Source organism: Macaca fascicularis, chromosome 19, assembly GCF_037993035.2.
Source record: "Macaca fascicularis isolate 582-1 chromosome 19, T2T-MFA8v1.1".
In the NCBI taxonomy this organism is placed as follows: Eukaryota; Metazoa; Chordata; class Mammalia; order Primates; family Cercopithecidae; genus Macaca; species Macaca fascicularis.
This window is the reverse complement of record NC_088393.1, coordinates 63,224,935-63,252,235: the sequence shown is the minus strand read 5'-3', so window position 1 is coordinate 63,252,235 and position 27,301 is coordinate 63,224,935. Positions and strand designations below refer to the sequence as shown.

The 27,301-nt window shown below is 54.9% G+C and overlaps 1 protein-coding gene across 5 annotated transcripts in view; it reads right to left on the bottom strand.

Moving 5' to 3' along the window:
* The window catches only part of BRSK1 (BR serine/threonine kinase 1), a 30,904-nt gene extending 5,541 nt beyond the window's left edge, over window positions 1–25,363 (bottom strand). The window contains exons 1-17 of one of the 5 annotated variants that reach the window (XM_065534939.2): window positions 24,724–25,363; window positions 24,226–24,283; window positions 21,242–21,336; window positions 21,050–21,135; window positions 17,965–18,105; window positions 12,219–12,335; window positions 12,105–12,138; window positions 11,955–12,023; window positions 4,509–4,655; window positions 3,995–4,026; window positions 3,244–3,414; window positions 2,705–2,802; window positions 2,281–2,440; window positions 1,997–2,057; window positions 1,193–1,562; window positions 742–790; window positions 524–647 (exon numbers count right to left, since the gene is read on the bottom strand). In XM_065534939.2, the coding sequence (XP_065391011.1) occupies window positions 524–647; window positions 742–790; window positions 1,193–1,562; window positions 1,997–2,057; window positions 2,281–2,440; window positions 2,705–2,802; window positions 3,244–3,414; window positions 3,995–4,026; window positions 4,509–4,655; window positions 11,955–12,023; window positions 12,105–12,138; window positions 12,219–12,335; window positions 17,965–18,105; window positions 21,050–21,135; window positions 21,242–21,336; window positions 24,226–24,283; window positions 24,724–25,332 (2,421 nt within the window). In that variant the 5' untranslated portion in view covers window positions 25,333–25,363. Of the gene's footprint in view, window positions 1–523; window positions 648–741; window positions 791–1,192; window positions 1,563–1,996; window positions 2,058–2,280; window positions 2,441–2,704; window positions 2,803–3,243; window positions 3,415–3,994; window positions 4,027–4,508; window positions 4,656–11,954; window positions 12,024–12,104; window positions 12,139–12,218; window positions 12,336–17,964; window positions 18,106–21,045; window positions 21,136–21,241; window positions 21,337–22,888; window positions 23,179–24,225 lie in introns of those variants that run through there. The other 4 variants (XM_045378872.3, XM_045378874.3, XM_074024809.1 and 1 more) reach the window with 4 other exon arrangements.
* Window positions 25,364–27,301: the final 1,938 nt, after the last annotated feature.

Genomic DNA, 27,301 nt, shown 5'->3' with positions numbered 1-27,301 from the left:
CCCACTGCCTGCAAGGACTTGTAGCTTTTTCTATCCTATCAGCGAGTAATGGAGGAATGGCTGGACAACCCAATCCTAACGTCACGAGGACTCTGATAGCTAGGTGACAGCCTCAGACTCCAAGACCACATGAAACACTGCTTGCTCCTTTTACAAATGCTTCCCATAAGCCATATCTGTCACAGAAACTCTAAGTCCCATCAGCCCCTAGGCAAAAAAACCACAGACCAGCAATGGGGCAGCCTTAAAATTGCCTGTGAAGTTTCTTTCGCTAGTTTGAAAGCTCACAGTAGGGGAATGGGAACTCAACAATCCTTGGGGACAGTGCAATTCAGGATCCTATCTCCCCAGTTCCAGGCCTCTGGCCACGATAAATCTTTCCTGCCTACCGACTTCTACCCAACTCTGGCCATAAAACTACAAATCCCAGGAGCCCCGGGAGGAAGCCAGGCCTATGCTAAGGTGGTTAACTGGGACGTGTAGTTCTGTGGTGGCCAGGATCGAGGGGACCCAGGCCCCTCACCGACAGAAAGGCGTGGACAATGTCTGCTTTGATGCTGCTGAGAGGTTTGTCCTTTAGCACGAGGAATATTTGTTCTTCTTTGTCCAAGGAGATGAAGTTCCCGAACCAGGAGCGTTTTGCCAGCCTGAGTGGGAGGGGATGGTTTGGAGGAGGGTTAGGAAGGCGCCAAGGGCATGAATCTCCTGCATCCCCACTCTTTCCTTCCCTGTTAGACTCACTCCGGGGAGGACTCTGGCGTCAAGCTGGACATCTCCTCAGCGGTAGGGACTGGTAGGGGGAAGGCAGAGAACGTGGTCAACACCTGTCCACCGTCCCAGTTGCCAGCACACAGGCCTGCACTCACCCCCTCCCAGGGTTCCAGAGCCTGGAGGTGCAGCCTCAGCCAAGCCATCCCTCCTGGACGGGGCTCACAAACCAAGGGCCAATGGGAGGTGATCCAGAGCCCCAAAGGGGCGTGCCCTTCAATCGGGGTCCTCCTCCAGAACTAGAGGCCCCACCTCTCCCCCCAACAGGTGCACCTCTGCTCCAAACCCCCTCTTCTCTGGAACGTGGGAATCCAGGCCCCCAGGCCCTTCCTCTCTAGACATGCCAGAGCGACATCCCTGGGACCAGATTTTTAGCCCCTAGCCCTCTCCACACGTTAGGACTCAGCAGTTCCTGCCCCCATACCCTGCATCTTGCGCCGGTGAAAGCGAGGGGAGCCCAGGAAGCTGTTGCGGATGGAGTTGAGGCGACTCCTCCAGGCAGCTCCCCCGACGCCACCGCCGGGGCTGGGGGGTGGTGTTGTCCCCGGGGTCCCAGTGGGACTGGCCCGGGGCGTGTGCAGAGGCGAGTGCAAGGGGGTTCCGCCAGAGGAGCGCGGGGAGCCTGGGGGGCCGGGCAGGGGTGTGGAGCGGGCACTGGGGGGTGGGGGCTGCTCCCCGGCGCCCCCACCCCTGGGGCCCCGAGAAGGCAGCGTCTGCGTTTTGGAAGTCGGGGAGCCCCCGCCTCGGGCCTCATCTCCAGCCCCAGGCTCCGGTGAAAAGGAAAAGACCGGACTCTGCAGAGGAGAGGAGACTGAGATGAGCGAGGGGACCACAACTCCCAGGAGGCGCTAGGAGACACACACACACTCACGGAGGCTGGCCCGGTGCATGCTGGAACTTGTAGTCCAACTATCCTCCTTTCCAGGCACCAGTGCAAGGATGACAAAGACTTTCTATCATGCTGTGGGCTGAAAACCCAGCCCGTGCAGAAACTAGTACACAGCAGGCACTCAACTAACTTCTGTAAAATCCCTTCAGGCATGCAATCCTAAGGAGGCAGAAATGGCCAATGGACCAAAATACTTTGGAGGCCTTGGGTCTTTGGCCCTCCAGGGACAAGGAAGCAAGTCTCAAGACTGCACAGGAATTGTAGTTTCTGCTACTCAATCTTTGCTCCATGTCTCCACCCCTTTCTCCTTCTTAAATCCCACTGGGGACCTGGCCTTACCCTTGGGCTGCTTAGAGGGCTGGAGGACAGACCCGTGGAGGCTCCACTGACGCTACGGGATCTGTTTCCAGGATAGATTAAAAAAAAAAAAATCAGATGGGAGGGTTTCAAAAACCACAGATGTTCCCTCACTTCTACAATCCTTCCAGGTGAGGAAATGAGGCCCAGAGAGGGGAGGTGAATTGTCCCAAGGACACAGCACATTTGAGGTAGAGCTGGGGTTAGAATCTTGAACTCCGAGACCCAGGGATTGTGGATCCTCCTGGAGGGACAGGGGCTCCCACCTCTGGCTGTGCTGGGCCATCTCCAAGGCCCGTCGGGTGGGTACAGGAGAGCCACCACCCCCGGCATCGGTGATGCTCAGGACTTCCATGGACTTCCGCTCTGGCCGCCGCTTCCCGTGACGGCTCAGCATGGGGGAATCCACGCGCTTCCGGGGTGGGTCTGAGGGACAACGGTTTCAACCCAATCAAGAGATGGTTTCACCCAGCTGTGCACACTTACAACTGCCTTGGAAACTGCACAGATGGTGAAACAGGCCTAGAGTGGACAGGGGTTTTGATAAATGTCAAAGAGCAAGTCAAGCCGTCTAAACCTGGAAGCTCAGAGCCTGCAGCCCCTTCTTTCCTTGGGAATCTGGGGTCCCGGTACCCAGCCTCTTCCCCTCTTGAGACCCAGGTGTCTGGTCCCCCAGCCCTGCCTTCTCACCAACATCATTCCGGGGAGGCAGGTCCTGGTCCTCACAGCTGGGATACCGCTCCTTCCGATCCAAAAGCAGATAATATATCATCTTTTCTTGGTTCTCCCTAAGGCAGGGAGTGGGAAAGGTGGAAAGAGGTAGAAGAGGGCTGAGGTCGGAAATCAATGCTCAGAGGAGGTCTCCTCTGCGCCCTGTATTTCTGCCCATGGTTTCCTTTTTCTAGGTGTCAGTATGGCCAGTTTCTCTGGTTTAGGGTACATCTCAGCTGTGTTTCACTCAATTATAATAACACTGTAACACCTAACATCCAGGCACGTACTCTTTGTAAGTACTATGTCTATGTAAGTACTATGTGGCAGCATCTATTAATACTTTCTCAGCGTGTTTCTGGGTCGTTTTCCAGCTGGTTCCATCACTCCCAGGCGGGAGCTTCCAACCACGCCCCACGAGAGGCCAGGGTGCCTTGGCCAGCGCTCTGCATGTGCGCAGGGCGCTGCTGCAGCTCGCCCCACATGGGTACACGGGTGCAGGGGTCTCGGGGTCTTACTCCTCACTGCGCAGCTCGCGATGCAGCCTCTCGCGGTCCCTGAAGCAGCCCAGGGACGCCATGCTCTCCAGGACGTCGGGATCTAGCTCTCCATTGGATGGCAGGCTCCGCATGGCTACCCGGCGGCCTGGGGCTGGCTCCAGGCACGGGTCTGGCTCGTGTTTCCCGCCTCTGGGGAAAGAGGAGAAACACCATTGGGAACCAGGCTTCTGAGATTCAGCATTCTTCATTCTAGACTCAAGGGTTCCGGACCCGAAATCTGAGTCCAGGCCCCGGCCCCTTCTCTCTCATACCCAGGAATCGAGACCCCCCCTCTCAGATCCAGGAGTCGAGACTCCCAGCCCCTTCTCCCTCAGACCGAGGGGTCCAGACCCCCGGCCCCTCCTTCAGACCCAGTAGTCCAGGCCCCCAGCCCCTCCTCCCTTGGATCCAGGAGTCCAGGCCCCCAGTCCCTTCTCCCTCAGACCGAGGGATCCAGACCCCCAGCCCCTCCTTCAGATCCAGGAGTCCAGGCCCCCAGCCCCTCCTCCCTCGGATCCAGGAGTCCAGGCCCCAAGCTTCGCCCCTCCTCCCTCTGACCTCTAGACTCCTTCTCCAGCTGTGTCTTCTTCCCCGGGGCCCATAAGTCCGAGTCCCTAGCCCCTTGCCACTCAGGAGCCCTGGCATCCCACCCCTCCCAGCCGCCTCTACTGCTTTGGCCCCTACCCCTACTTCCGCCAGAGACCCAAGAGCCCAGTTACCCCATACTCACAGGTACCAAGGATGTTTCTGAATTTGCTCCAGCTGTGAGGGTGGTGAGTCGTAGAGAAGCAGAAGTGAGGTCGTACGCACATGTAGGCGCGCAAAGAAAGTTGATTGGGGCGGTTTTGGGGTCCCTGATCGTCTCCCCGCCCACCCCACTGGGGGCAGGATGACATATGACGTCGCCCTCTAGTGGCGACTGAGTGCATCGCCCCGCGCACGCGCGGTCTCCGTGTACCCGGAACGGCCGCATTACTTTGCCGCATGCGCAGTGGCATCCTGTGTCTTAGTCCTGCGACCCCCCGCTGCCTGGGATGCCCCGCTCCAGTCTTGCGTAGCCCCCTCCCCAGTTTGGAGCGGCACTTTGCTGGACCTTGGGTTGCGGCTCAGCTGGTGATCCCAGTCACCCTGGGGGCTGATGGGCAGGTTCCGGAAACCCAAGCTGGGTTTCCCCCATGACTTTTCTAGGGGTTCTCTCTCCATCGGCCACTGTTCCCCCCTCCGCCAGTGCCCCCACAACTCACACTGAGCCTTTTCTCGGGCTCCACTTCGATCATGCCCCTCAGGAGGCTCTGGCAGTCTGGAGGAATGAAGTGGGGCATGTGGAAGACGCCCCGTTTCACCTTCTCCAGCAGCTGACGGAGGTTGTCGTCATCAAAGGGCAGAGCCCCCTGAGCAAGAGATAACCAGGACCCCTCATTAGCACATTTCACCCTCACCACAAGCACTGGAGGTGGGGAACTACGGTGATCTCCACCTTACGGGCAGGGAAACTGAGGCACAGAGAGGCTCAGCAATTTGCCCAAGGCCCCTAGCTCGTCCGTGGCAGAGCAGGCACTTGGCAAGGAGCAGCTTGGAGCCCCGCTTCCGAGGCTAGAATTGCAGCGTGGAGGGTTCCTTTTAGACAGGTTTCCCCCCACAGCAGTTTCGAAAGGGTTGTCAGTCATTCACTCATTCAACAAAAGGTGAGCATCCGTTACGGGTCAGGGATCCAGCAGTGGACAGGCCTCTGGCCTTGCACAGCTCCAAACAAATAGCTATACAATGACGAGCAACCGAGTGAGGCTTCTCCCAGGAGATGTAACGGGAGCAGAGACCTGAATGAGGCTGAGCCCTAAATCAATGACTGGTGTCCTTATAAGAGGAGAGGAGGACGCAGACACAGAACAGTCATGTGATGATGCAGGCAGTGATGGGAGTGAAACAGCTGCAACTGAAGGAATGCCAAGGACACCAGAAGCTAGAAGAGGCAAGGAAGGATCCTTCCCTAGAGCCTCCAGAGGAAGCAGAGTGCTGCCGACACCTTTTCTTTTCTTTCTTTCTTTTTTGAGATGGAGTTTCGCTCTTGTCGCCCAGGCTCGTGTGCAATGAGGCGATCTTGGCTGACTGCAACCTCTGCCTCTCCCAGGTTCAAGCGATCCTCCTGCCTCAACCTCCTGAGTAGCTGGGATTACAGGCACATGCCACCATGCCTGGCTAATTTTTGTATTTTTAATAGAGTCGGGGTTTCACCATGTTGGCCAGGCTGGTCTCGAACGCCCAACCTCAAGTGATCCACCTGCCTCGGCCTCCCAAAGTGCTGGGATTACAGGCGTGACCCACCACACCCAGCCTAATTTTTGTATTTTTGGCAGAGATGGGGTTTCGCCACGTTGGCCAGGCTGGTCTTGAACTCCTGACCTCAGGTGATCCACCCGCCTCAACCTCCCAAAGTGTTGGGGTTTCAGGTGTGAGCCACTGCGCCCGGCCCCCTGCCTTGCTTTGAATCTTTGCTCTGGGGCTTATACCTGCATGACCTCAGGCAAGCCACTGCTCTGAAAATGGCAATGGGTTGTCACAGCAGCCACCTCACAGGCTGCAGCAGAATGAACTGACTTAGCACATGACAGTGCCGGGCCCACAGTCAGGACTGTTACATGCTGGCCGCTGTGATGCATTGACCAGAGACCCCACTACATCCTGCATTTTGATGTAGCCACCAGCAATGAAGCAGGGCACTAAATCACATCCCTGCCCTCCTGGAGTTGGCCTGGCACACTGCCTGACACACACTGGATGCTCAAGTCATCAGCAAGGGCGGTGGAATGAGCAGAGAAGTTGCATTCCAGAGGGGACAGGTAACAAACAAATGAACATATCATATGGGACGGGAGGGAATGCTTCCAATTGCCAGGCCAAGGGTTGGAGGGAAGCCATGGTGACCCGCCATGGAGGAGCTGCCACTGGACAAAGACTCATGGGAGGTGACGATGTGAGCCTTTGAGGGCTTTTCCAGGTGTTGCAAGCTCCCAGCTGCCCCTGGTATCTGAGGCCTATGGACGGAGAATGGGGAGATACAGAGAAGGCACCTCTGAATGCCGATCTTGGGGTACAGAAGCCTGGGTTTGACTTCTGGTTGCCTGATGCTCAAGCACGGAGCCTCGGTTTCCTCCGTGAAACATGGACACAATAATCCTGCCAGGAGGGGTACGGTATGGATTAAATGTTGTAATAACAGGCTGGGCACAGTGGCTCACACCTGTAATTCTAGCACTTTGGGAGGCCAAGGGGGGAGGATCACTTGATATCAGGAGTTTGACACCAGCCTGGCCAACATGGTGAAACCCCATCTCTACTAAAAATACAAAAATTAGCTGGGCGAAGTGGCGGGCGCCTGTAATCCCAGCTGCTCGGGAGGCTGAGGCAGGAGAATCGCTTGAACCCGGGAGGCGGAAGCTGCAGTGAGCCGAGATTGCACCACTGCACTCCAGCCTGGGTGACAGAGAAAGGCTCCATCGCAAAAAAAAAAAAAAATTATAACAACAATACAATTGATTCTTGTTATTCTCGAGAGTTCTGTTCTATGAAGTCACTGCAAACTCTCAACTACTGAACGAGTCACGGCTACTGGAGGAACTGTATAGTTAGTTAGGTTCCTTTGATCCTCTCATCACATTTGTGTCAACCAGTCATTACATAACCTTGTTTGTATGTGTTTCTGTTTAAAGACACTTTTCTTTTTTTTAAGATGGAGTCTAGCGCTGTAGCCCAGAGTGCAGTGGCACGATCTCGGCTCACTGCAACCTCCGCCTCCCGGGTTCAAGAGATTCTCCTGCCTCAGGCTCCCGAGTAGCTGAGACTACAGGCGCCTGCCACCATGCCTGGCTAATTTTGGCTAATTTTTGTATTTTTAGTAGAGACGCGGTTTCACCGTATTGGCCAGGCTGGTCTCGAACTCCTGACCTCATGATCCGCCCGCCTCAGCCTCCCAAAGTGCTGGGATGACAGGCGTGAGCCACCGTGCCTGGCCTCAAGACACCTTTCACATATACTGTGTCATTGACGCCGAACTCACGGCCAGCAGCACTACAAATCATTCCTGAACAGAGCACGCCCATCACGGGGGCTTTCTCCAGAAGGGACATCACAGCCTCCCGCGCTTAGGAACACCAGAGGGTACTTCAGAAGCACTTGGCTTCACGGCCACTTTAAACAGCGAAATCGCCACCAACACCACAAAAATGTGAGAAACATGACACAAAACAGGTGGCGACAGGGGGATTGTTTACAGGATGAGAGCTGAAACAGGGTCACTTTGACCTCAGCCAGGAACCTGCACCTTGGGTGGCGGCTCAGGTCTCCCCTGCTCTGGGCATGTCTGCCAATGACTGTAAAAGTACCTCCAGGACTGATTTTGGGTTACAGATACATTTTGACAGGTAGGCAAATTTGCAAATATGGAATCTGCAAATGATGAGGAACTACTGGAACAAGAATAAACTACTAGACCAGGCACAGTGGCTCACGCCTGTAATCCCAGCACATTGGTAGGCCGAGGTGGGCAGATTACTTGAGGTCAGGAGTTCAAGACCAGCCTGGCCAACATGGTGAAACCCCATCTCTACTAAAAATACAAAAACTAGCCGGAAATCACTTGAACCCAGGAGGCGGAGGTTGCTGCGAACAAGATCGAGCCATTGCACTCCAGCCTGGGCTACAGAGCAACACTAAGACTTCATCTCAAAAAACAAAAAAAAAAAAAAAAAAAAAAAAGAAGAAGAAGAAGAAAAAGAAAAAAAGAATAAACTACTACTAATAATCATCCAGCATTGTGCCGGGGGCTTCACGTGCAGCATTTAATTTTAAACCCTCACAATGGGCCAGGCGCAGTGGCTCACGCCTGTAATCCCAGCACTTTGGGAGGCCGAGGCGGGTGGATCACCTGAGGTCAGGTGTTCGAGACCAGCCTGGTCAACATGGAGAAACCCCCCATCTCTACTAAAAATACAAAAAAAATTAGCCGGCCATGGTGGTAGGTGCCTGTAGTCCCAGCTACTAGGGAGGCTGAGGCAGGAGAATCGCTTGAACCTGGGAGGCGGAGGTTGCTGTGAGCTGAGATCACACTATTGCACACCAGCCTGGGTGACAAGAGCGAAACTCCGTCTCACAATTAAAAAAATAAATAAATAAAATAAAAATGAAAACGAAACCCTTACAATGATAGATATGATGTGTATTCCCATGCTGCAGATGAGGACACTGAGGAAAGGTGACTGGCTTGCTCAGGGAGAGGGAGCAGGGATTGGAACTCGGCTGGATGGGCTCGGGAACAGGGCTTTTAGCCACCAGGTGAAGGAGGGCTGAGTTCTGAACGTTCTGAGCTGGTCCCCAGAGCACCTCAGCTGCTCTCCCCATGCAGCGGTGAGCCCCGGGAAGGCAGCTTGGAGCTGGCCTCATTGCCCTCAGTATCCATTATGTAGCCTGGTGGTGAAGAGACCAAGGACTGACCAACCCCAGGCCTGCCGCTTAGCTGCGTGCCCATGGGCCAGTCACTTCCCCTCTCTGGGACTGCTGAGATAATTATGTGGAATAACATGCTCGGAACAGTGCCTGGCATAAAAAAAGCTGCTTATGGCCGGGTGTGGCGGCTCACACCTGTAATCCCAGCACTCTGGGAGGCTGAGGCGGGCAGATCGCCTGAGGTCGAGTTGGAGACCAGCCTGGCTAAAATGGTGAAACACCATGTCTACTAAAAATACAAAAATTATCCGGGCATGGTGGCACATGCCTGTAGTCCCCGCTACTTGGGAGGCTGAGGCAGGAGAATTGCTTGAATCCAGGAGGTGGAGGTTGCAGTGAGTTGAGATGGCGCCACTGCATTCCATCATGTGTGACAGAGCAAGAATCTGTCTCAAAGACAAACAAACAAAAAACTTATGTATTCTTTTCCTTTTCTACTTATTTTTTATTTTATTGTATTTTTATTTTTTACTTTTGAGATGAGGTCTTACTCTGTCATCCAGGCTGGAGGTCGGGGGCATGATCATGGCTCACTACAGCCTTGACCTCCAGGGCTCGAGCAATCTTCCCACCTCGGCCTCCTGAGTAACTGGGACTACGGGCACGAGCCACCACACCTGGCTAATTTTTTTTTTTTGAGACGGAGTCTTGCTCTGTTACCCAGGCTGAAGTGCAGAGGTGCGACCTCAGCTCACTGCAAGCTCCGTTTCCTGGGTTCACGCCATTCTCCCGCCTCAGCCTCCCAAAGCGCTGGTATTAGAGGCATGAGCCACCGTGCCCGGCCATGCCTGGCTAATTTTTTAACTTTCTTTTGAGATGGGGTCTTGCTTGCTATGTTGCCCAGGCTGGTCTTGAACTCCTGGGCTCAAGCGATCCTTCCACCTTGGCCTCCCAAAGTGCTGGGATTACTGGCGTGAGTCACTGCGCCCGGCCAATTGCTCATTTATTCTCGCTACAGGTGTTTATTAGGGTCTTACATGTGTCAACTTTAGGTTTGCAAAGGCCAGCCAACAAAATGAAATAAAACACACAAAGAGAAACGGCCCAGACATCGGCCCTGACCTCCGGGAGCTGATGATACAGAAAGGAAGGGAGATGCCACTCAAAGAAATAAGCAACAAGCTGGGCACGGTGGCTCAAGCCTGTAATCCCAGCACTTTGGGAGGCTGAGACGGGCGGATCACAAGGTCAGGAGATCGAGACCATCCTGGCTAACACGGTGAAACCCCGTCTCTACTAAAAAATACAAAAAACTAGCCGGGTGAGGTGGCGGGCGCCTGTGGTCCCAGCTACTCCGGAGGCTGAGGCAGGAGAATGGCGTAAACCCGGGAGGCGGAGCTTGCAGTGAGCTGAGATCCGGCCACTGCACTCCAGCCTGGGCGACAGAGCCAGACTCAGTCTCAAAAAAAAAAAAAAAAAAAGAAATAAGCAACAAAATGCACAGCAACAACTCTGATCGTTGCCAGGAAAAGGGAGCCTACCACAGGGGGTCTGACCTCACAGGAGTGGGGAAGAAGAGCGGGGGCAGGCGAAGCTTCCTGGAAATGTGACAACTGAGCAGAGAGCTTGAAGAAGTCTAGATATGAACTAGGTGAACAATAAGGCTAGTAGGTAGCAGAGTGTCCCAGGCACAAAGGCCCTGTGGTAGGAGCAGGGCTGATAGCCTATGATCTAGCTATACATATATTTTTTTAGACAGGGTCTCACTCTGTCACCCAGGCTAGAGTGCAGTGGCATGATCTCGACTCACTGCAAACTCCACCTCCCAAGTTCAAGCGATTCTCCTGCCTCAGCCTCCTGAGTAGCTGGGACTACAGGCATGCGCCACCAAGCCCGGCTAATTTTTGTACTTTTAGTAGAGATGGGGTTTTACCATGTTGGCCAAGCTGGTCTCAAACTTCTGGCCCCAGGTGATCTGCCCCCGCTCGGCCTCCTGCAGTGCTGGGATGACAGGTGTGAGCTTCCGCGCCTGGCCTGGTTATACTTGTTATCACAGTATCGCAATGCTCTAGAATCAGCTGGTAAACAGTCATGGTATCAAGCCCTCCAGGTGCTCCTGGATGCCTCGTTCCTTTCTGGGGTTCCTCCTGGAGACTATCCCATAGTTCTTTTATCTTTTTATCCCACAGTTCTGTGAATGAAAGGTTAGCTCTGCACAGAGTCGGGGAGCCCCAGAATCTTGGTCTGTTGGTTAATGTAATATCTTTCCCATTACCAGTGAAATCTTCGAGAGATGGGCTGGGCTCGGTGGCCTCACGCATGTAATCCCAGCACTTTGGGAGACTGAGGTGGGCAGATCACTTGAGCCTAGGAGTTTGAGACTGACCAGGGAAACAAAGAGAAACCCTGTCTCTATGAAAAATGCAAATATTAGCCGGGCATGTTGGCAAGAGCCTATAATCCCAGCTGCTCGGGAGGCTGAGGTGGGAGGATTGCTTGAACCCGGGAGACTGAGGCTGCAGTGAGCTGTGATGGTGCCACTGCACTCCAGGCTGGGTGACAGAAACCCTGTCTCAAAATAAATAAACAAATAAATACATACATACATAAATAAAATAAAATAAATTCAGCTGCCGGGCATGGTGGCTCATGCTTGTAATCCCAGCATTCTGGGAGACTGAGGAGGGTGGATAACTTGAGGCCAGGAGTTCGAAACCAACCTGGCCAACATGGTGAAACCCTGCCTCTACTAAAGATACAAAAATTAGCCAGGTGTAGTGGCGGGTGCCTGTAGTCCCAGCTACTCGGGAAGCTGAGGCAGGAGAATAGCTTGAACCCAGGAGGCAGAGGTTGCAGTAAGCCAAGAACAGAGCAAGATCCTGTCCCAAAATAAATAAATAAATAGGATGGGCACGGTGGTTCACACCTGTAATCCCAGCACCTTGGGAGGCAGAGGCGGGTGGATCACCTGAGGTCAGGAGTTCGAGACCAGCCTGGCCAACATGGTGAAACCCTGTCTCTACTAAAAATTCAAAAACTATCCGGATGTGGTGGTGGCCGCCTGTAATCCCAGCTACTCAGGAGGCTGAGGCAGGAGAACTGCTTGAAGCTGGGAGGCAGAGGTTGCGGTGAGCTGAGATCGCGCCACTGCACTCAGGAGATGACCCCTGGGTGAGGATGGAAGGTACTGTCCTATGCTCCCACCAGATGGGATTGATCTAGAAATGGCAGGAGAGGTGAGGGCGCCTTACCACGAGCAGGGCGAAGAGGATGACTCCACAGCTCCACATGTCTGCCCGGCGGCCGTCATACTTTTCCCCCTGGAAGGGAGGGCCGGTTGTGACTTCATCGCTCCTCCCTGCTGCCTCCACCCCTCTCCCCTCCATCCGCCCCTCACTCACCTTAATCACCTCTGGACACGCATAATGGGGGGACCTGAGGGAGAGAGCTGATGTGAGCCTCCAGCCGGCTTCTAAGCCCCTGCCCAGGGCCTCGGGAGCCCGGCCCCCACTCACCCGCAGCTGGTCTCCAGGAGGCTGTCCCCCACCTGCAGGGACGCCATGCCGAAGTCTGCAATGCGGATGTTGTTTTTCTCATCCAAAAGCAGGTTCTCGGGCTTTAGGTCTCTGTGGCTGAGACAGCCAGGTGGGGCTCAGGCCTCTTCTTCCTCCCGGGAGGCCCAGGCCCCACTCACCGGCTCTCACAGTGGAACGCTTCTGCATACTTCTTGGTTTTTTAGGGGGTGAGAGACCATTTATTATCATTCATTTATTTTGGTCTTAAAAAGTTTTTTTTTTAATTGTATTTATTTATGTATTTATTTTTCGAGATGGAGTCTCGCTCTGTTGCCCACACTGGAGCGCAGTGGCACGATTTCGGCTCACTGCAACCTCCGTCTCCTCGGTCCAAGCGATTCTCCTGCCTCAGCCTCCTGAGTAGCTGGGACTACCGGCCGCACCACCACGCCTGGCTGATTTTTCTGTTTTTAGTAGAGACAGGGTTTAATTATGTTGGCCAGGCTGGTCTCGAACTCCTGACCTCGTGATCCGCCCGCCTTGGCCTCTCAAAGTGCTGGGATTACAGGTGTGAGTCATAACACCCAGCCCTATTTATTTATTTATTGAGATGGAGTCTCATTCTATCACTCAGGCTGGAGTGCGGTGGCATGATCTCGGCTCACTGCAACCTCCGCATCCTGGGTTTAAGTGATTATCCTGTCTCAGCCTCCCGAGTAGCTGGGATTGCAGGCGTGTGCCACCATACCCAGCTAAGCTTTGTATTTTCACTTTTTTTGAGACGAAGTCTCGTTCTGTTGCCTAGGCTGGAGTGCAATGGCGCAATCTCGGCTCATCACAACCTCCGCCTCCCGGGTTCAAGAAGTGCTGGGATTATAGGCATGAACCACCGTGCCAGGCCTAATTTTTGTATTTTTTTTTTTTTTTTTTTTTTTTTTTGAGACGGAGTCTCACTCTGTCGCCCAGGCTGGAGTGCAGTGGCCAGATCTCAGCTCACTGCAAGCTCCGCCTCCCGGGTTCACGCCATTCTCCGGCCTCAGCCTCCCGAGTAGCTGGGACTACAGGCGCCCGCCACCTCGCCCGGCTAGTTTTTGTATTTCTTAGTAGAGACGGGGTTTCACCGGGTTAGCCAGGATGGTCTCGATCTCCTGACCTCGTGATCCGCCCGCCTCGGCCTCCCAAAGTGCTGGGATTACAGGCTTGAGCCACCGCGCCCGGCCTAATTTTTGTATTTTTCGTAGAGACAGAGTTTCACCATGTTGGCCAGACTGATCTTGAACTCCTGACCTCAGGTGATCCGCCTGCCTTGGCCTCCAGAGTGCTGGGATTACAGGTATGAGCCACTGCACGTGGCCTATTTTATTTGTTATTTTTAGAGATGGACATCGCTTCTCGGCCGTTTGGTTAGGATCAAGTGTAGTTTTAGAGATGAGACCCCTTTCTGCTGCCCGGCCTGGAGCGCAGTAGCACGAGCATAGCTCACCGCAGCCTCCGGCCTGGAGCGCAGTAGCACGGGCACAGCTCACCGCAGCCTCCGGCCTGGAGCGCAGTAGCACGGGCACAGCTCACCGCAGCCTCCGGCCTGGAGCGCAGTAGCACGGGCACAGCTCACCGCAGCCTCCGGCCTGGAGCGCAGTAGCACGGGCATAGCTCACCGCAGCCTCCGGCCTGGAGCGCAGTAGCACGATCATAGCTCACCGCAGCCTCCGGCCTGGAGCGCAGTAGCACGGGCACAGCTCACCGCAGCCTCCGGCCTGGAGCGCAGTAGCACGGGCACAGCTCACCGCAGCCTCCGGCCTGGAGCGCAGTAGCACGGGCACAGCTCACCGCAGCCTCCGGCCTGGAGCGCAGTAGCACGGGCACAGCTCACCGCAGCCTCCGGCCTGGAGCGCAGTAGCACGGGCACAGCTCACCGCAGCCTCCGGCCTGGAGCGCAGTAGCACGGGCACAGCTCACCGCAGCCTCCGGCCTGGAGCGCAGTAGCACGGGCATAGCTCACCGCAGCCTCCGGCCTGGAGCGCAGTAGCACGATCATAGCTCACCGCAGCCTCCGGCCTGGAGCGCAGTAGCACGGGCATAGCTCACCGCAGCCTCCGGCCTGGAGTGCAGTAGCACGAGCATAGCTCACTGCAGCCTTGACCTCCCCAGCTCAAGTGATCCTCTGGCCTCAGCCTCTTGAGTAGCTGGAACCACAGGCATGCATCACCGTGTCCGGCTTTGGAAACTCTTTTTTTTTTTTTTTTTTTTTTTTGAGACAGAGTCTCACTTTGTCCACCAGGCTGGGGTGCAGTGGCACGATCTCGGCTCATTGCAACCTCCGTCTCCCAAGTTCAAGTAATTCTCCTGCCTCAGCCCCCTGAGTAGCTGGGATTACAGGTGTCTGCCACCACGCCTGGCTAATTTTTGTATTTTTAGTAGAGATGGGGTTTCACCATGTTGACCAGGCTGGTCTTGAACTCTTGACCTCAGGTGATCCACCCGCCTTGGCCTCCCAAAGTGCTGGGATTACAGGCGTGAGCCACCGCGCCCGGCCTGGAAACTTTTTATAACAGACAATCACAAACGTGCCTAAAACTGGAGAGAAAGTAAGAGGAAGCCTCACTTACCCATCTCCCAGCTTCATCCATGATCAGCTTAGGGCCAATCTCATCTCATCTCCGTCCCTTACGCACTCCTCCCCAACCCAGATTAGTTTGTAGGAGATCCCAGGCATCGTATTAGTTCATCCATAAGTATTTGAATATGTACAACGTGAGATATTTTGAGGTAAAGCTGATATGGAGCTGGTTCTTAAAATCCTTGGTCCCTGTCTTGGGACCTTCCCACCCCGAACCGAACCCCTCAAGGTTTAAGGGTGGATGTCTGGGGAGAGAAGGAGTGTCGGATTCTGCAGTTTCCATTTGGCCTGTCCATTAACTGGGTCATACTTTTTTTTTTTTTAGACAGAGTCTCGTGCTGCCACCCAGGCTGGAGGTGCAGTGGCTCGATCTCAGCTCACTGCAAGCTCCGCCTCCCGGGTTCACACCATTCTCCTGCCTCAGCCTCCTGAGTAGCTGGGACTACAGGCGACGCCACCATGACCGGCTAATTTTTTTTTTTTGTATTTTTAGTAGAGACGGGGTTTCACCGTGTTAGCCAGGATGGTCTCAATCTCCTGACCTCGTGATCCGCCCGCCTCGGCCTCCCAAAGTGCTGGGATTACAGGCGTGAGCCACCGTGCCCAGCCAACTGGGTCATACTTATTAAATATGTTGAATATCTCCCCCTAGAGGCCGGGTTTCCATATCAGGGTTTTGACAATGTTGTCAACAGGAAGGTGTCGAAAATTTAAACAGGGTCAAGTGCTGTGGCTCACGCCTGTAATTCCAGTACTTCAGGAGGCCGAGGTGGGTGGATCACTTGAGGTCAGGAGTTCGAGACCAGCCTGGCCAACACGGTAAAACCCCGTCTCTACTAAAAATACAAAAAATTAGCCGGGCGTGGTGGCGCGTGCCTGTAATCCCAGCTACTCAGGAGGTTGAGACAGGAGAATCGCTTGAACCTGGGAGGTGGAGGTTGCAGTGAGCTGAGATTGCGCCACTGCACTCCAGCCTGGGTGACAGAGTGAGACCCTATCTCAAAAAATAAAAAAAGACAAAAACTGAAAATTGAAATAGGTGGCCTTTTTATCAACAAGCTTTACCCCAAGTCTGAGTCCCTCTACCCTGATCCCCACCCCATCTCTAAAACACATCTTAGTGGGAGAGATGTGCAAATGAAGGAGGCTCAAAGATGAAGGCGTTCATTTTGTACCTTAACAGTTATAAAAATATCGCACATTTAATATCTTATTTGGAGGCTAAAGTCAATTCAATGAAAAAAATAGTAACTTTTTTTTTTTTTTGAGAAAGGGTCTCACTCTGTTGCCTCACTGCAGCCTCAACCTCCTGGACTCAAGCAATCCTCCTACCACACCTTCCCAAGTAGCTGGGACCACAGGCACACGCCACCACACCCAGCTAATTATTTTTATTTTTTGGAGCGATGGGGGTCTCACTTTGTTGCCCAGGCTGGTCTTGAACTCCTGAGCTCCAGTGATCTGCCCATCTCGGCCTCCCAAAGTGCTGGCATTACAGGCATGTGCCACCATGCTCAGCCAAAAAAAAAACTGTTTGAAAGTGGACATATGGGCCAGGCGCACTGGCTCACACCTTGAGCCCAGGAGTTTGAGACAAGCCTGGGCAACATAGCAAGACCCCGTCTCAATAACTAAACTAAACTAAAAATAAATAAATAACCCTTACACAACCCTTACTTCACATGATATACAAAAATTAACTTGAAATGGATCCCAGACCTAAATGCAAGACCTAAAACTATACAACTTCTAGAAAACATACAAGAAAATGACATTTCTTTCTTTCTTTTTTTTTTTTTGAGATGGAGTCTTGCTCTGTCACCCAGGCTGGAGTGCAATGGTGTGATCTTGGCTCACTGCAAGCTCCGCCTCCCAGGTTCACACCATTCTCCTGCCTCAGCCTCCCAAGTAGCTGGGACTATAGGCGTGAACCACCATGCCCGGGTAATTTTTTGTATTTTAAGTAGAGACAGGGTTTCACTGTGTTAGCCAGAATGGTCTTGATCTCCTGACCTCGTGATCTGCCCGCCTCGGCCTCCCAAAGTGCTGGGATTACAGGCGTGAGCCACTGTGCCCAGCCAGGCAAAGATTTCTTAAATAGGACAGAAAAAGCATGAGGCATAAAATAAAAAAATCAACAAACTGAAATTTATCAAATTGAAAAATCTTTTGCTTTTCGCAAGACTGTTATAAAAATGTAAAAACATGGCACAGACTTGGATAAAAATGGTTTAAAAATGTATACTGATTAAAGACTTGCATCTAGAATAAACAATTCCTTTCTTTGTTAAATTTTCCTCCTTGTTCTTGCTGTCATCATACAGAATAATTTTTAGGAGTTATTCCTAGAGTAATCTCTTGTTCCTATAATAAAAAATTGTTACAAATCAATAATAAAAAGACTAAATCAAATTTTTAAAAATAACCGAATTAAAGATGGGCAAAGAGGCAGGATGCAGTGGCTCATGCCTGTAATTCTAGTACTTTGGGAGGCCAAGGCGTGTGTATCACCTGAGGTCAGGAGTTCGAGACCAGCCTGGCCAACATGGTGAAACCCCGACTCTACTAAAAAAATACAAACGTAGCTGGGTGCAGTGGCATGCACCTGTAATCCCAGCTACTCGGGAGGCTGAGGCAGGAGAATCAATTGAACCTGGGAGGCAGAGTTTGCAGTGAGCCAAGAACACACCATTGCACTCCTGCTGGGCAACAAGAGCAAAACTCCATCTCAAAAACAAAACAACACAACACAATACAAAAAGGGCCACGTATTGTATGATTCCATTTATATAAAATGTCTAGAATAGGTAAATCCACATAGACAGGAAATAGGTTGCCAGGAGCTGGGGGGCAGGAGGGGAATGGGGAGAGACTGTTCACTTAATGGGTGCGGGGTGATGAAAATGTTCTAAAATTCCATAGTGGCAGATACATACCACTGCAAATATATCAAAAACCACTGAATTGCACACTCTAAAAGGAGGAATTTTCTGGTATACGAGTTATGTCTCAATGGGATAAAGGTTTGGGGGCCGACCACATGGCTTTTGCTCAGCCCTCCCCATGCCCCCAAGGGCCTGACTGCTGGGCAGCCCTCAGCCCTGCCTCCCCTTCAAGCTACCCACTCACCAGATGGAGTAGCTATGGCAGAAGTCCAGGGCAGACACAATCTGGCGGAAGAACTTCCTGGCCTCCTTGGGCGTCAGTCTCCCCTTCTTTACCAGGTAGTCGAATAGCTCACCTCCCGAGACGTGCTCCAGAACCAGGTACCTAAAGGATATAGAGGGGGCAGAGGGCTGGAAGGGGCATGTGGAGGACCAGAGGGCCTGGTCTCCCACTTCCATTGGCCCCTGGAGGCAGAGAACTCCAATTCCCATGATCCTTGGGAGAAAGAGACTCCAATTCCCATGGGTCCCTGGGAGGCAGAGACTCCAGTTGCCATCAATTCCTGGGAATAAGAGACACCAGTTCCCATCAATTTCTGGGAGGATGAGACTCCAATTCCCATCACGCCCTAGGAGGAAGTGACTCCAGTTTCCACCAGCCTCTAGGAAACCAAACTCAAGTCCCATTAGCCCCGGGCAGCAGGGAGCCTCCCATGTCAGCTTCGGAGAGGAATCAACACTGTGACTCCTAATGGTTTCAGGAGATAAGGCAGTTCTATTAGCACCTGAAAGACAAAGACCCCAATTCTTATAGGACCCTAGGAAGTGAAAATACCCCCACTCCTATTAGCCCCTAGAAAGCCCAGCCTCTAATTCCCTCTGGGATGAGGAAACTCAAATTTGAATTCATTTTCAGGTATTGACGATTGCAAGGTGCACCAGTCCGAGCCAGCTTCTGTGAGGCAACAGACGACAACTCCCATCAGCGCCTAGAAGTTAAAACCCCCCACTTCTGGCCGGACGTGGTGGCTTACGCCTGTAATCCCAGCACTTTGGGAGGCCGAGGTGGGCGGATCACTTGAGGTCAAGAGTTCGAGACCAGCCTGACCAACATGGAGAAACCCCGTCTCTACTAAAAATACAAAATTAGCCGGGTGTGGTGGCGCATGCCTGTAATCCCAGCTACTCAGGAGGCTGAGGCAGGAGAATCACTTGAACCCAGGAGGTGGAGGTTCTGGTGAGCCGAGATCGAGCCATTGCACTCCAGCCTGGGCAACAAGAGCAAAACTCTGTCTCAAAAAAACAAAACAACCAAAAAACCAAACACCCACTTCCCATAAGCCTCTGGGACACGGGGTTCCAGTTTCCATCAACTATTAGGTTTTTGTTGTTGTTGTTGTTGTTGTTTAGAGTTTTTTTTTTTTGAGATAAGAGTCTTGCTCTGTTGCCCATGCTGGAATGCAGCGGCACGATCTTGGCTCACTGCAGCCTCTGCCTCCCAGGTTCAAGCAATTCTCCCACTTCAGCCTCCCAGGTAGCTAGGACTGCAGGTGCATGCGCCACCACACTCAGTTAATTTTTGTATTTTTAGTAGAGACGGGGTTTTGCCATGTTGGCCAGGCTGGTCTCGAACTCCCGACTTTTATAGTTCTTTTTTTTTTTTTTTGAGATGGAGTCTCGCTCTGTCACCCAGGCTGGAGTGCAGTGGCACGATCTCAGCTCATTGCAACCTCCACCTCCCAGGTTCAAGCAATTCTTTGCCTCAGCCTCCCACGTAGCTGAGATTACAGGTGCCTGCCACCACACCTGGCTAATTTTTTTGTATTTTTAGCAGAGATGGGGTTTCACCATCTTGGCCAGGTTGGTCTTGAACTCCTGACCTCGTGATCCACTGGCCTCGGCCTCCGAAAGTGCTGGATTATAGGCGTGAGCCACTGCGCCCAGCCTCCATCAACCATTTGGATTCTAGACTCCAAATCCCATCAGGCTCTGGGAGGTTAAAACTAATTCCCATCAGCTTCTGGGAAACAAAAGCTCAAATTTTTTTTTTTTTTTTTTTTTTGAGACAGGGTCTCACTCTGTGCTGGAGTGCAGGGGCACAAAAATGGCTCACTCCAGCCTCAACCTACCAGGATCAGGCAATCCTCCCACCTCAGCCCCACTTCAGCTGGGGCTACAGGTACGCACCACCACACCGGGCTAATTTTTGTATTTTTTGAAGAGACAGGGTTTTGCGATGTTGCTCAGGCTGGTCTCGAACTCTTCAAGCAATCTGCCCATCTTGGCTTCCCGAAGTGTTGGGATCACAGGCTTGAGCCACCGTGCCTGGCCCCAAAAGCTCAATTTCTATGAGCTCTTCGATGGCTAGATTCCCGCCCAAAGCATCAGCTCCCATGGCCCTGCCACCCTACGCCAAGAGTGGAGTGGGAGCGACCGCCAAGAGTGGAGAGTGCGCTGGTCCGGACAATAGCCCCTTCCTACCGCCACACCTGGGGAAGCCTGAGAGCAAGCCTCATGAGCGCCAGGCAGACAGCTCCCTGTGTGTGAAACCTGCACCAGCAGTGATGACCTGATGTCAGTTCATCCTGGGGACTGGGTGCGGGGATGGGGTGGGGCACGAGGGCTGTCCCCTCTCCAGCTTCCCAGTCCAGCTGTCCTTTGGGTCACCAGAGTTTGGACAAAGAGGTCCATTCTCTAGAGTCTGGACAGCTGGACCGCCACCCCCATCCTTCCTGGCGGGTAATTGACTTTGAGATACTGACTCAGAACTCCTAAGGCGGCCCATTGTTGGGGTGTCCTGCCACGGCACCCGCGGTTATGCCGGGGGAGGAGGGGGGCTCTCCGGTGCCTCAGAGTGGGGGTTTGGGAAGATCCTTTGGGCTTCGCTAGGCCCCTTGCCTTACATACAGGAGGCATCTGCCCATCAGCGCCTAGAAGTTAAAAACCCCCACTTCTGGCCGGACAAGGTGGCTTACGCCTGTAATCCCAGCACTTTGGGAGGCCAAAGTGGGCGGATCACTTGCAAATTGGGTCTGGTCGAGGGCACCCTGCTTATCTAGCAGAGGGCATTCCATGTAGTGCCGCGGGCCAAGGAGCTGGCGCTGGGGACACAGTAGGAGGACGGTTGTCCTTCGCCTCAGGCCCAACACAACGTGAGAACAGTAGTTGGGAGCTTCCCTGTGCAACAGGCAAGGGACTGGGCCTTCAGCGGTCCAGCCTGGAGAGCTCCAGGTCCCCCAGGTCCCGCTAGGCCCTGTTTCTGGAGAAGTCCCACCCTGGTAACCTGGAGAGGGAGGATGGGGTAGGGCTGGGTGTCTATAAATACCTACAAATATTTCTTGTTCTCGTAGACGTCGTGGAGTTTGAGGACATGGGGGTGTTCGATGAGCTTCAGGATGGCGATCTCCCGCTCCACCTGAGGGTCAAGAGGGGCGCAGACACAGGAACAGAGGTCAGCAAGGCCCCCTGCCTGCCCTCAGCCCCACAGGCTCCCCCGCAGACACGCCAGCAGGCGCACACACCTTCATCAGCACCGACTCCGACAGCTTCTCCCGGTTCACGATCTTGATGGCGACCTTCTGACCCGTGATGCAGTGGACCCCGAGTTTAACCAGCCCTGGGGGAGCAGGGTGAAAATGTGGGGTGTTCCGCCAGGTCACCTGCATTCCCAGCACCTATGTCCTCCCTTGGCCACCCAGTTTGCTCCTTCCTCCCGGCCTGGCTGTTTCACAATGGCCTGAACACATCGGACCTGAACTCCTGGGGTTGACAGTCCGCACTCCCACAAAACCAGCCTTCCCCTCCCTCCTGCCAGTCCGTTCCTCCTGACTGTCCATCCAGCCAGGTGCCCCTGTCCTCTGCCAGCCACCCCCGGCCCTCACCCTCTCCGTCCTGGGGAGCCCGCCTGTCACGCATTCTTTCCTCACCGTGTTTCCCCGAGTCTGTCTCCTCCAAACCCCCCGGCGACTTTCTCTCTCCCCATCACTTCCTTATATTCTCTGTTTTTCAGTCTTTTGAAGACCCTATGACTCCCAAAGAATCTAATCTCACATCTGCCCCTCCCCAGACCACCCTCCGCCTCCTCCCGAACCCCCAGCCCCAACGGCCTTCCTGTGTCTTCATGGCAGCCCTAACAGGCAGCGCACAGACGCCAACGGTGTGTCCTGTCTCCTAGCCCACACCTCTCCTCAGGACCCTCGACTCCAGGACCTGAGCCCCCAAAGCCAAAGACCCAGCCCTGACTAGACCCTAAAGCCATAGGCCCAGGCGTCCAGACCTCCAGCCCCTCCTGCCTCAGACCCAGAAGTCCAGGCCCCATTCTCTCCTCCCTCAGACCCAGGAGTCCAGGCCCCAGCCCCTCCTCCCTCAGACCCAGCAATTCAGAGCCCCAGCCCTCCTCCCTCAGACCCAGCAATTCAGACCCCCAGCCCTCCTCCCTCAGACCCAGCAATTCAGGCCCCCAGCCCCTCCTCCCTCAGACCCAGGAGTCCAGACCCCCAGCCCCTCCTGCCTCAGACCCAGAAGTCCAGGCCCCATTCTCTCCTCCCTCAGACCCAGGAGTCCAGGCCCCAGCCCCTCCTCCCTCAGACTCAGCAATTCAGACCCCCAGCCCCTCCTCCCTCAGACCCAGGAGTCCAGACTTCCAGCCCTCCTCCCTCAGACCCAGGAGTCCAGACCCCATTCCATCCTCCCTCAGACTCAGGAGTCCAGACCCCAGCCCCTCCTCCCTCAGACCCAGCACTCCAGACCCCATTCCATCCTCCCTTGGACCCAGGAGTCCAGACCCCATTCCATCCTCCCTCAGACCCAAGAATCCAGCCCCCCAGCCCCTTCCTCCCTCAGACCCAGCACTCCAGCCCCCCCAGCCCCCTCCTCCCTCAGACCCAGCACTCCAGACCCCCAGCCCCTCCTCCTTCAGACCCTGCACTCTAGGCCCAGTCCCTCCTCCCTCAGACCCAGTCCAGGTCTGACCCCTTCTTCTCCTGTAACTCAGGAATTCAGGTCAGCAGCACCTTCACACTCTCACCACTCAGGACCTGGGGCTTTGACCTTCTCCTTTTCCCTAGGGTCTCAGCTCTCAGTCACAGCCCAGTCCCCACTCCTGTTGGCTCTGGCCCTGAGCTTCATAGAGACCCTGGGCGTTCAGCTCCCATGTCACCTCCACCCACCATCCATCCGGCAGGAAGGAGGCCGCAGCCGGTGGCCAGCGTTTAGCAACAGCAGAGGATGAACGCCCTTTCCACAGCCGCTCCGGGAGACGTGCCTGCTGCAGCCCACCTTCCCACCCTCCATCCTGTTTGCCACTCTGAGCCAGCATGCCAGAGAAGGGGAGAATGTCCCAGGCCCTACAGCCCCTGTCACCCCAACTCGCTGCCTGGAGAGCGGGAGGCCAGAGGACGGTCCGGAGGGAAGAGGCTTCCCAGGACGGATGCGCTCCACCCCAGTCTGCAGCTGTACTGCAGCAAGAACCTCAGCTCCCAGCCTGGCTCCACTCCGCAGGCCGCCTCCATCCCCTCCCCGGCCCTGGAGCCCCTCCAGCCTCTGCCCCTATGGGGGCTGGAGCATTAGGGCCCCAAACTCCCTGTCCCAACACTCAAGGTTCCGACCGCCTCCTCCCTCAGACCCAGGAGTCCAGACCTCAGACCCTCTTCCTTCATACTCAGGAGTCCAGGCCCCCAGTCCCTCCTCCCTCAGACCCAGGAGTCCAGACCCCCAGTCCCTCCTCCCTCAGACCCAGGAGTCCAGACCTCAGACCCTCTTCCTTCATACTCAGTAGTCCAGGCCCCCAGTCCCTTCTCCCTCAGACCCAAAAGTCCAGGACCCCAGTCCCTCCTCCCTCAGACCCAGGAGTCCAGACCCCCAGCCCCTCCTCCCTCAGACCCAGGAGTCCAGGCCCCCAGTCCCTCCTCCCCAGACCCAGGAGTCCAGGCCCCCAGCCCCTCCTCCCTCAGACCCAGGAGTCCAGGCCCCCAGTCCCTCCTCCCTCAGACCCAGGAGTCCAGGCCCCCGGCCCCTCCTCCCTCAGACCCAGGAGTCCAGGCCCCCAGCCTCCTCCTCCCTCAGACCCAGGAGTCCAGACCCCCAGCCCCTCCTCCCTCAGACCCAGGAGTCCAGGCCCCCAGCCCCTCCTCCCTCAGACCCAGGAGTCCAGGCCCCCGGCCCCTCCTCCCTCAGACCCAGGAGTCCAGACCTCAGACCCTCTTCCTTCATACTCAGGAGTCCAGGCCCCCAGCCTCCTCCTCCCTCAGACCCAGGAGTCCAGACCCCCAGCCCCTCCTCCCTCAGACCCAGGAGTCCAGGCCCCAGCCCCTCTCCTCCAGGACCTCAGAGTCTGCGCCCCCAACCCCCTCCATCCTGGGACCCAGGAGTCTGAATCCCAAGTCCCTTCTCTATGAGGGGCCCAGGGGTCTGGGGAGCCAGCCCCTGCCATTTGAATACCCTGAGTCCCGCCTCTGCCGCCACCTCCACCCTGCCCCCCCCAGGTGTCCCCTTCTGCTGGACTCACCTGTCTGTCCTTTGCCCAGCGTCTTCTCCAGCCGATAGGGGCCCACATATTGGGCGTGCTGCGGTGGGTGTGGGTGGGGGTGGGGGAGGTGGTAGGCGGGAGAGCCCCCGCCTCCCTCCTTGGCCCCGGACGACATGGTGCCCTTGGTCCCGGCCCGACCGGTCCCCCGGCCGCCCCCCCTGCGGCCGGTCGCCCCGTCTCTCCGGTGGGGGCCGGCGACCGCTCCGTCCCGGCCCCCCCGGCTGCCCCCCACCTCTCCGGGGGTCCCCAGGGGGCTGGGCTGGCCCCCCCCACTCGGCGGGCCGCGGAGCTGGGGGAGGGGGGGCTGGCCCGGGGGGGTCAGGCCCCGGGAGTCAGCATGGCCCGGGGGGGCTGCGGGGCCCCCCCTCCCCAGCCCGTTTCTGGCCGGCCCCCCGCTTCCTGCGCCTCCCCCCGCCGGGGGGGTCTGAGGTGCGGGCCGGCGGATGCTGCAGGCCGAGGTCCCCCCCGCCCCCCCACGCGCCCTCTCTCCTCCGCCTCCTCCTCCTCTCCGCCTCCCCCCGCCACCTCGTCCTTTCTCTCCGGCACGCTGACATCACCATCCGGGGACTCCGGGCCCTTCCCCAAAGTTAACCCTTTCGGAGGGGGGAGGGGGAGCGCGGGGGGGGGGGACAGGGGCGGGCCTTCAGCTGGAGGGATGGAGAGGAGGTGGGAGGATGCAGGAGAGAGGATGGAGGGAAGGATGGAGAGAGAGGGAGAGGACCCAACGGATGGGGCAGAGATGGAGATACACAAAGAAAGATCCTGGCTGGCAGAGAGACGAGAGACAGGCAGAGACGCAAGAGGGATGGAGACCACCAGAGACAGGCTGAGGCAGAGAGGGAGGGAGGGCAGAGATGGGCAGGGACAGAAGAGAAGGAAGGTATGGCAAGCCGGGAAAACAGACAGGGAGAAGGAGAGAGAACTGCTGGAAGCCGACAGAGGGATGGAGAGACTCAGAGATTCGGAGAGACAGAGAGAGGAAGGCCAGCCAGAGAGGTGGGAGAGAGGGGGCGCAGGTGGAGCTGCAGGGAGGGGCCGGGGGTACACACAGGTGGAGGGACATGTGCTGGGGAGAACTGCGGACATATCGAGGGAGACAGAGACAGAGAAGAGAAAGAATTCTTGGAGTTGCTGGCCCCAAACTCATGTCTCTTTCCCCAGCCCCCTAAGCCCACCCATCCAGGGTGAGGGTAAGTCTATGTCCCCACCAGTGTCAAGGCTGCATATCTACCCACAGCCCAGAGTGATTTAGGATTCTCTTTACTTCTACAGAGAAGCTTCCAGAACCCCCTGAGGTCCCTGTGTATGTTTTTAGACCCCCATATATTCTCTGTGCTCATGATAGGGTCCTTTATACCTTCATGTGGGCCCCAGTATAGCCCATACATCCCCACTGTAGCATGTCCACAAGCCTGTGCTCTGCCTGTGAGTGACCCACCTGCCCCCATTAGCTTTCCACATAAACCATAGATCCCTCTATGTCATGTAACCGAAAGTGTTAGACACCTATTTAATTCTCAAATCCTCTATAAAGCACACCCAGGACTGGGCAAGGTGGCTCATGCCTGTAATCCCAATACTTTGGGAGACCGAGGTGGGGAGATCAGCCTCGGCAACACAGCCAGACCCCATCCCTACAAATTTTTTTTTTTTTAATTAGCCGGGTGTGGTGGCATGTGCCTGTAGTCCCAGCTACGTAGGAGGCTGAGGTTTGAGCCAGTGAGTTCGAGGCTGCAGTGAGCTATGTTTGCACCACTGCACTCCCGCCTGAGCAACAGAGTGAAGCCCTGTCTCTAACAAAAATAAAATAAAATGAAGTGTACACAGGAGCCTTTTGGCTTCTGTGATATTTCCAAGTCCCCTATTCAACACCTTAAGTCCACAAATCTTTAATGAGTGCCAAATCTCAGCCAGGCACTGTTCCTATTGGTGAGAACATGGCAGTGACCTAAATCAGCAAAAAGGCCTGTCCTGTGGAGCTTCCATGCAGGTGGATGAAACAGATGATCAACAAGGTCAATAGGCAAAATGTATGGTGTGTTAGATAATCATGTCCGTGCTGAGGAGGTGACCACAGCAGGCAAGGGGGTTAAGAGGGGCCTGTTGAGCAGGGTGCAATTTTAGGCACCCAGCTTTTTTTTTTTTTTTTTTTTGTATTTTTGGTAGAGATGGGGTTTCACCCTGTTGGCCAGGCTGGTTCTGTAACTTTTTTTTTTTTTTTTTTTTTTTTTTTGAGATGGAATCTTGCTCTGTCACCCAGGCTGGAGTGCAATGGCGCAATCTCAGCTCACTACGACCTCTACATCCCAGGTTCAAGCAGTTCTCCTGCCTCAGCGTCCCAAGTAGCTGGGATTACAGGCACCTGCCACCGTGCCAGGCTAATTTTTGTATTTTTAGTAGAGATGGGATTTCATCATGTTGGTCAGGCTGGTCTCGAACTCCTGACCTAGTGATCTGCCCACCTCAGCCTCCCAAAGTGCTGGGATTACAGGTGTGAGCTACCACACCTGGCCTGGCTCTGTAACTATTAACAGGAGGGATCTGCCTCCTGGTTCTGGAGGCATTAATGGGTCCCTTTTTGCTCTCAAATGTCTTGCTGTAGATGAAAAATTATATGATTACCCTCTTTTTATTTTGTTTTGTTTTGTTTTTTTGAGACAGGGTCTTCCCCCTGTTGCCCAGGCTGGGGTGCAGTGGGGCAATCATAGGTCCCTGCAGCCTCGTCCTCCCGGGCTCAAGTGATCCTCCTGCCTCAGCCTCCTGCATAGCTGTGACTATAGGCAGATGCCATCACACATGGCTAATTCTTGTATTTTTTTGTAGGGATGCGGTCACACTATGTTGCCCAGGCTGGTCTTGAACTCTTGGGTTCAAGTGATCCTCCCACCTTGGCCTCCCAAAGTATTGAGATTATAGACCTGAGCCACTGCCCTCGGCCATGTATTATAAACTGATAGACGTGTACATAGATGTCCGCATCCTAATTCCCAGGATCTGTGCATAGGTTACCTTGCATGGCTGAAGGGACTTTGCCCATGTGACTGAGATAGGGAGA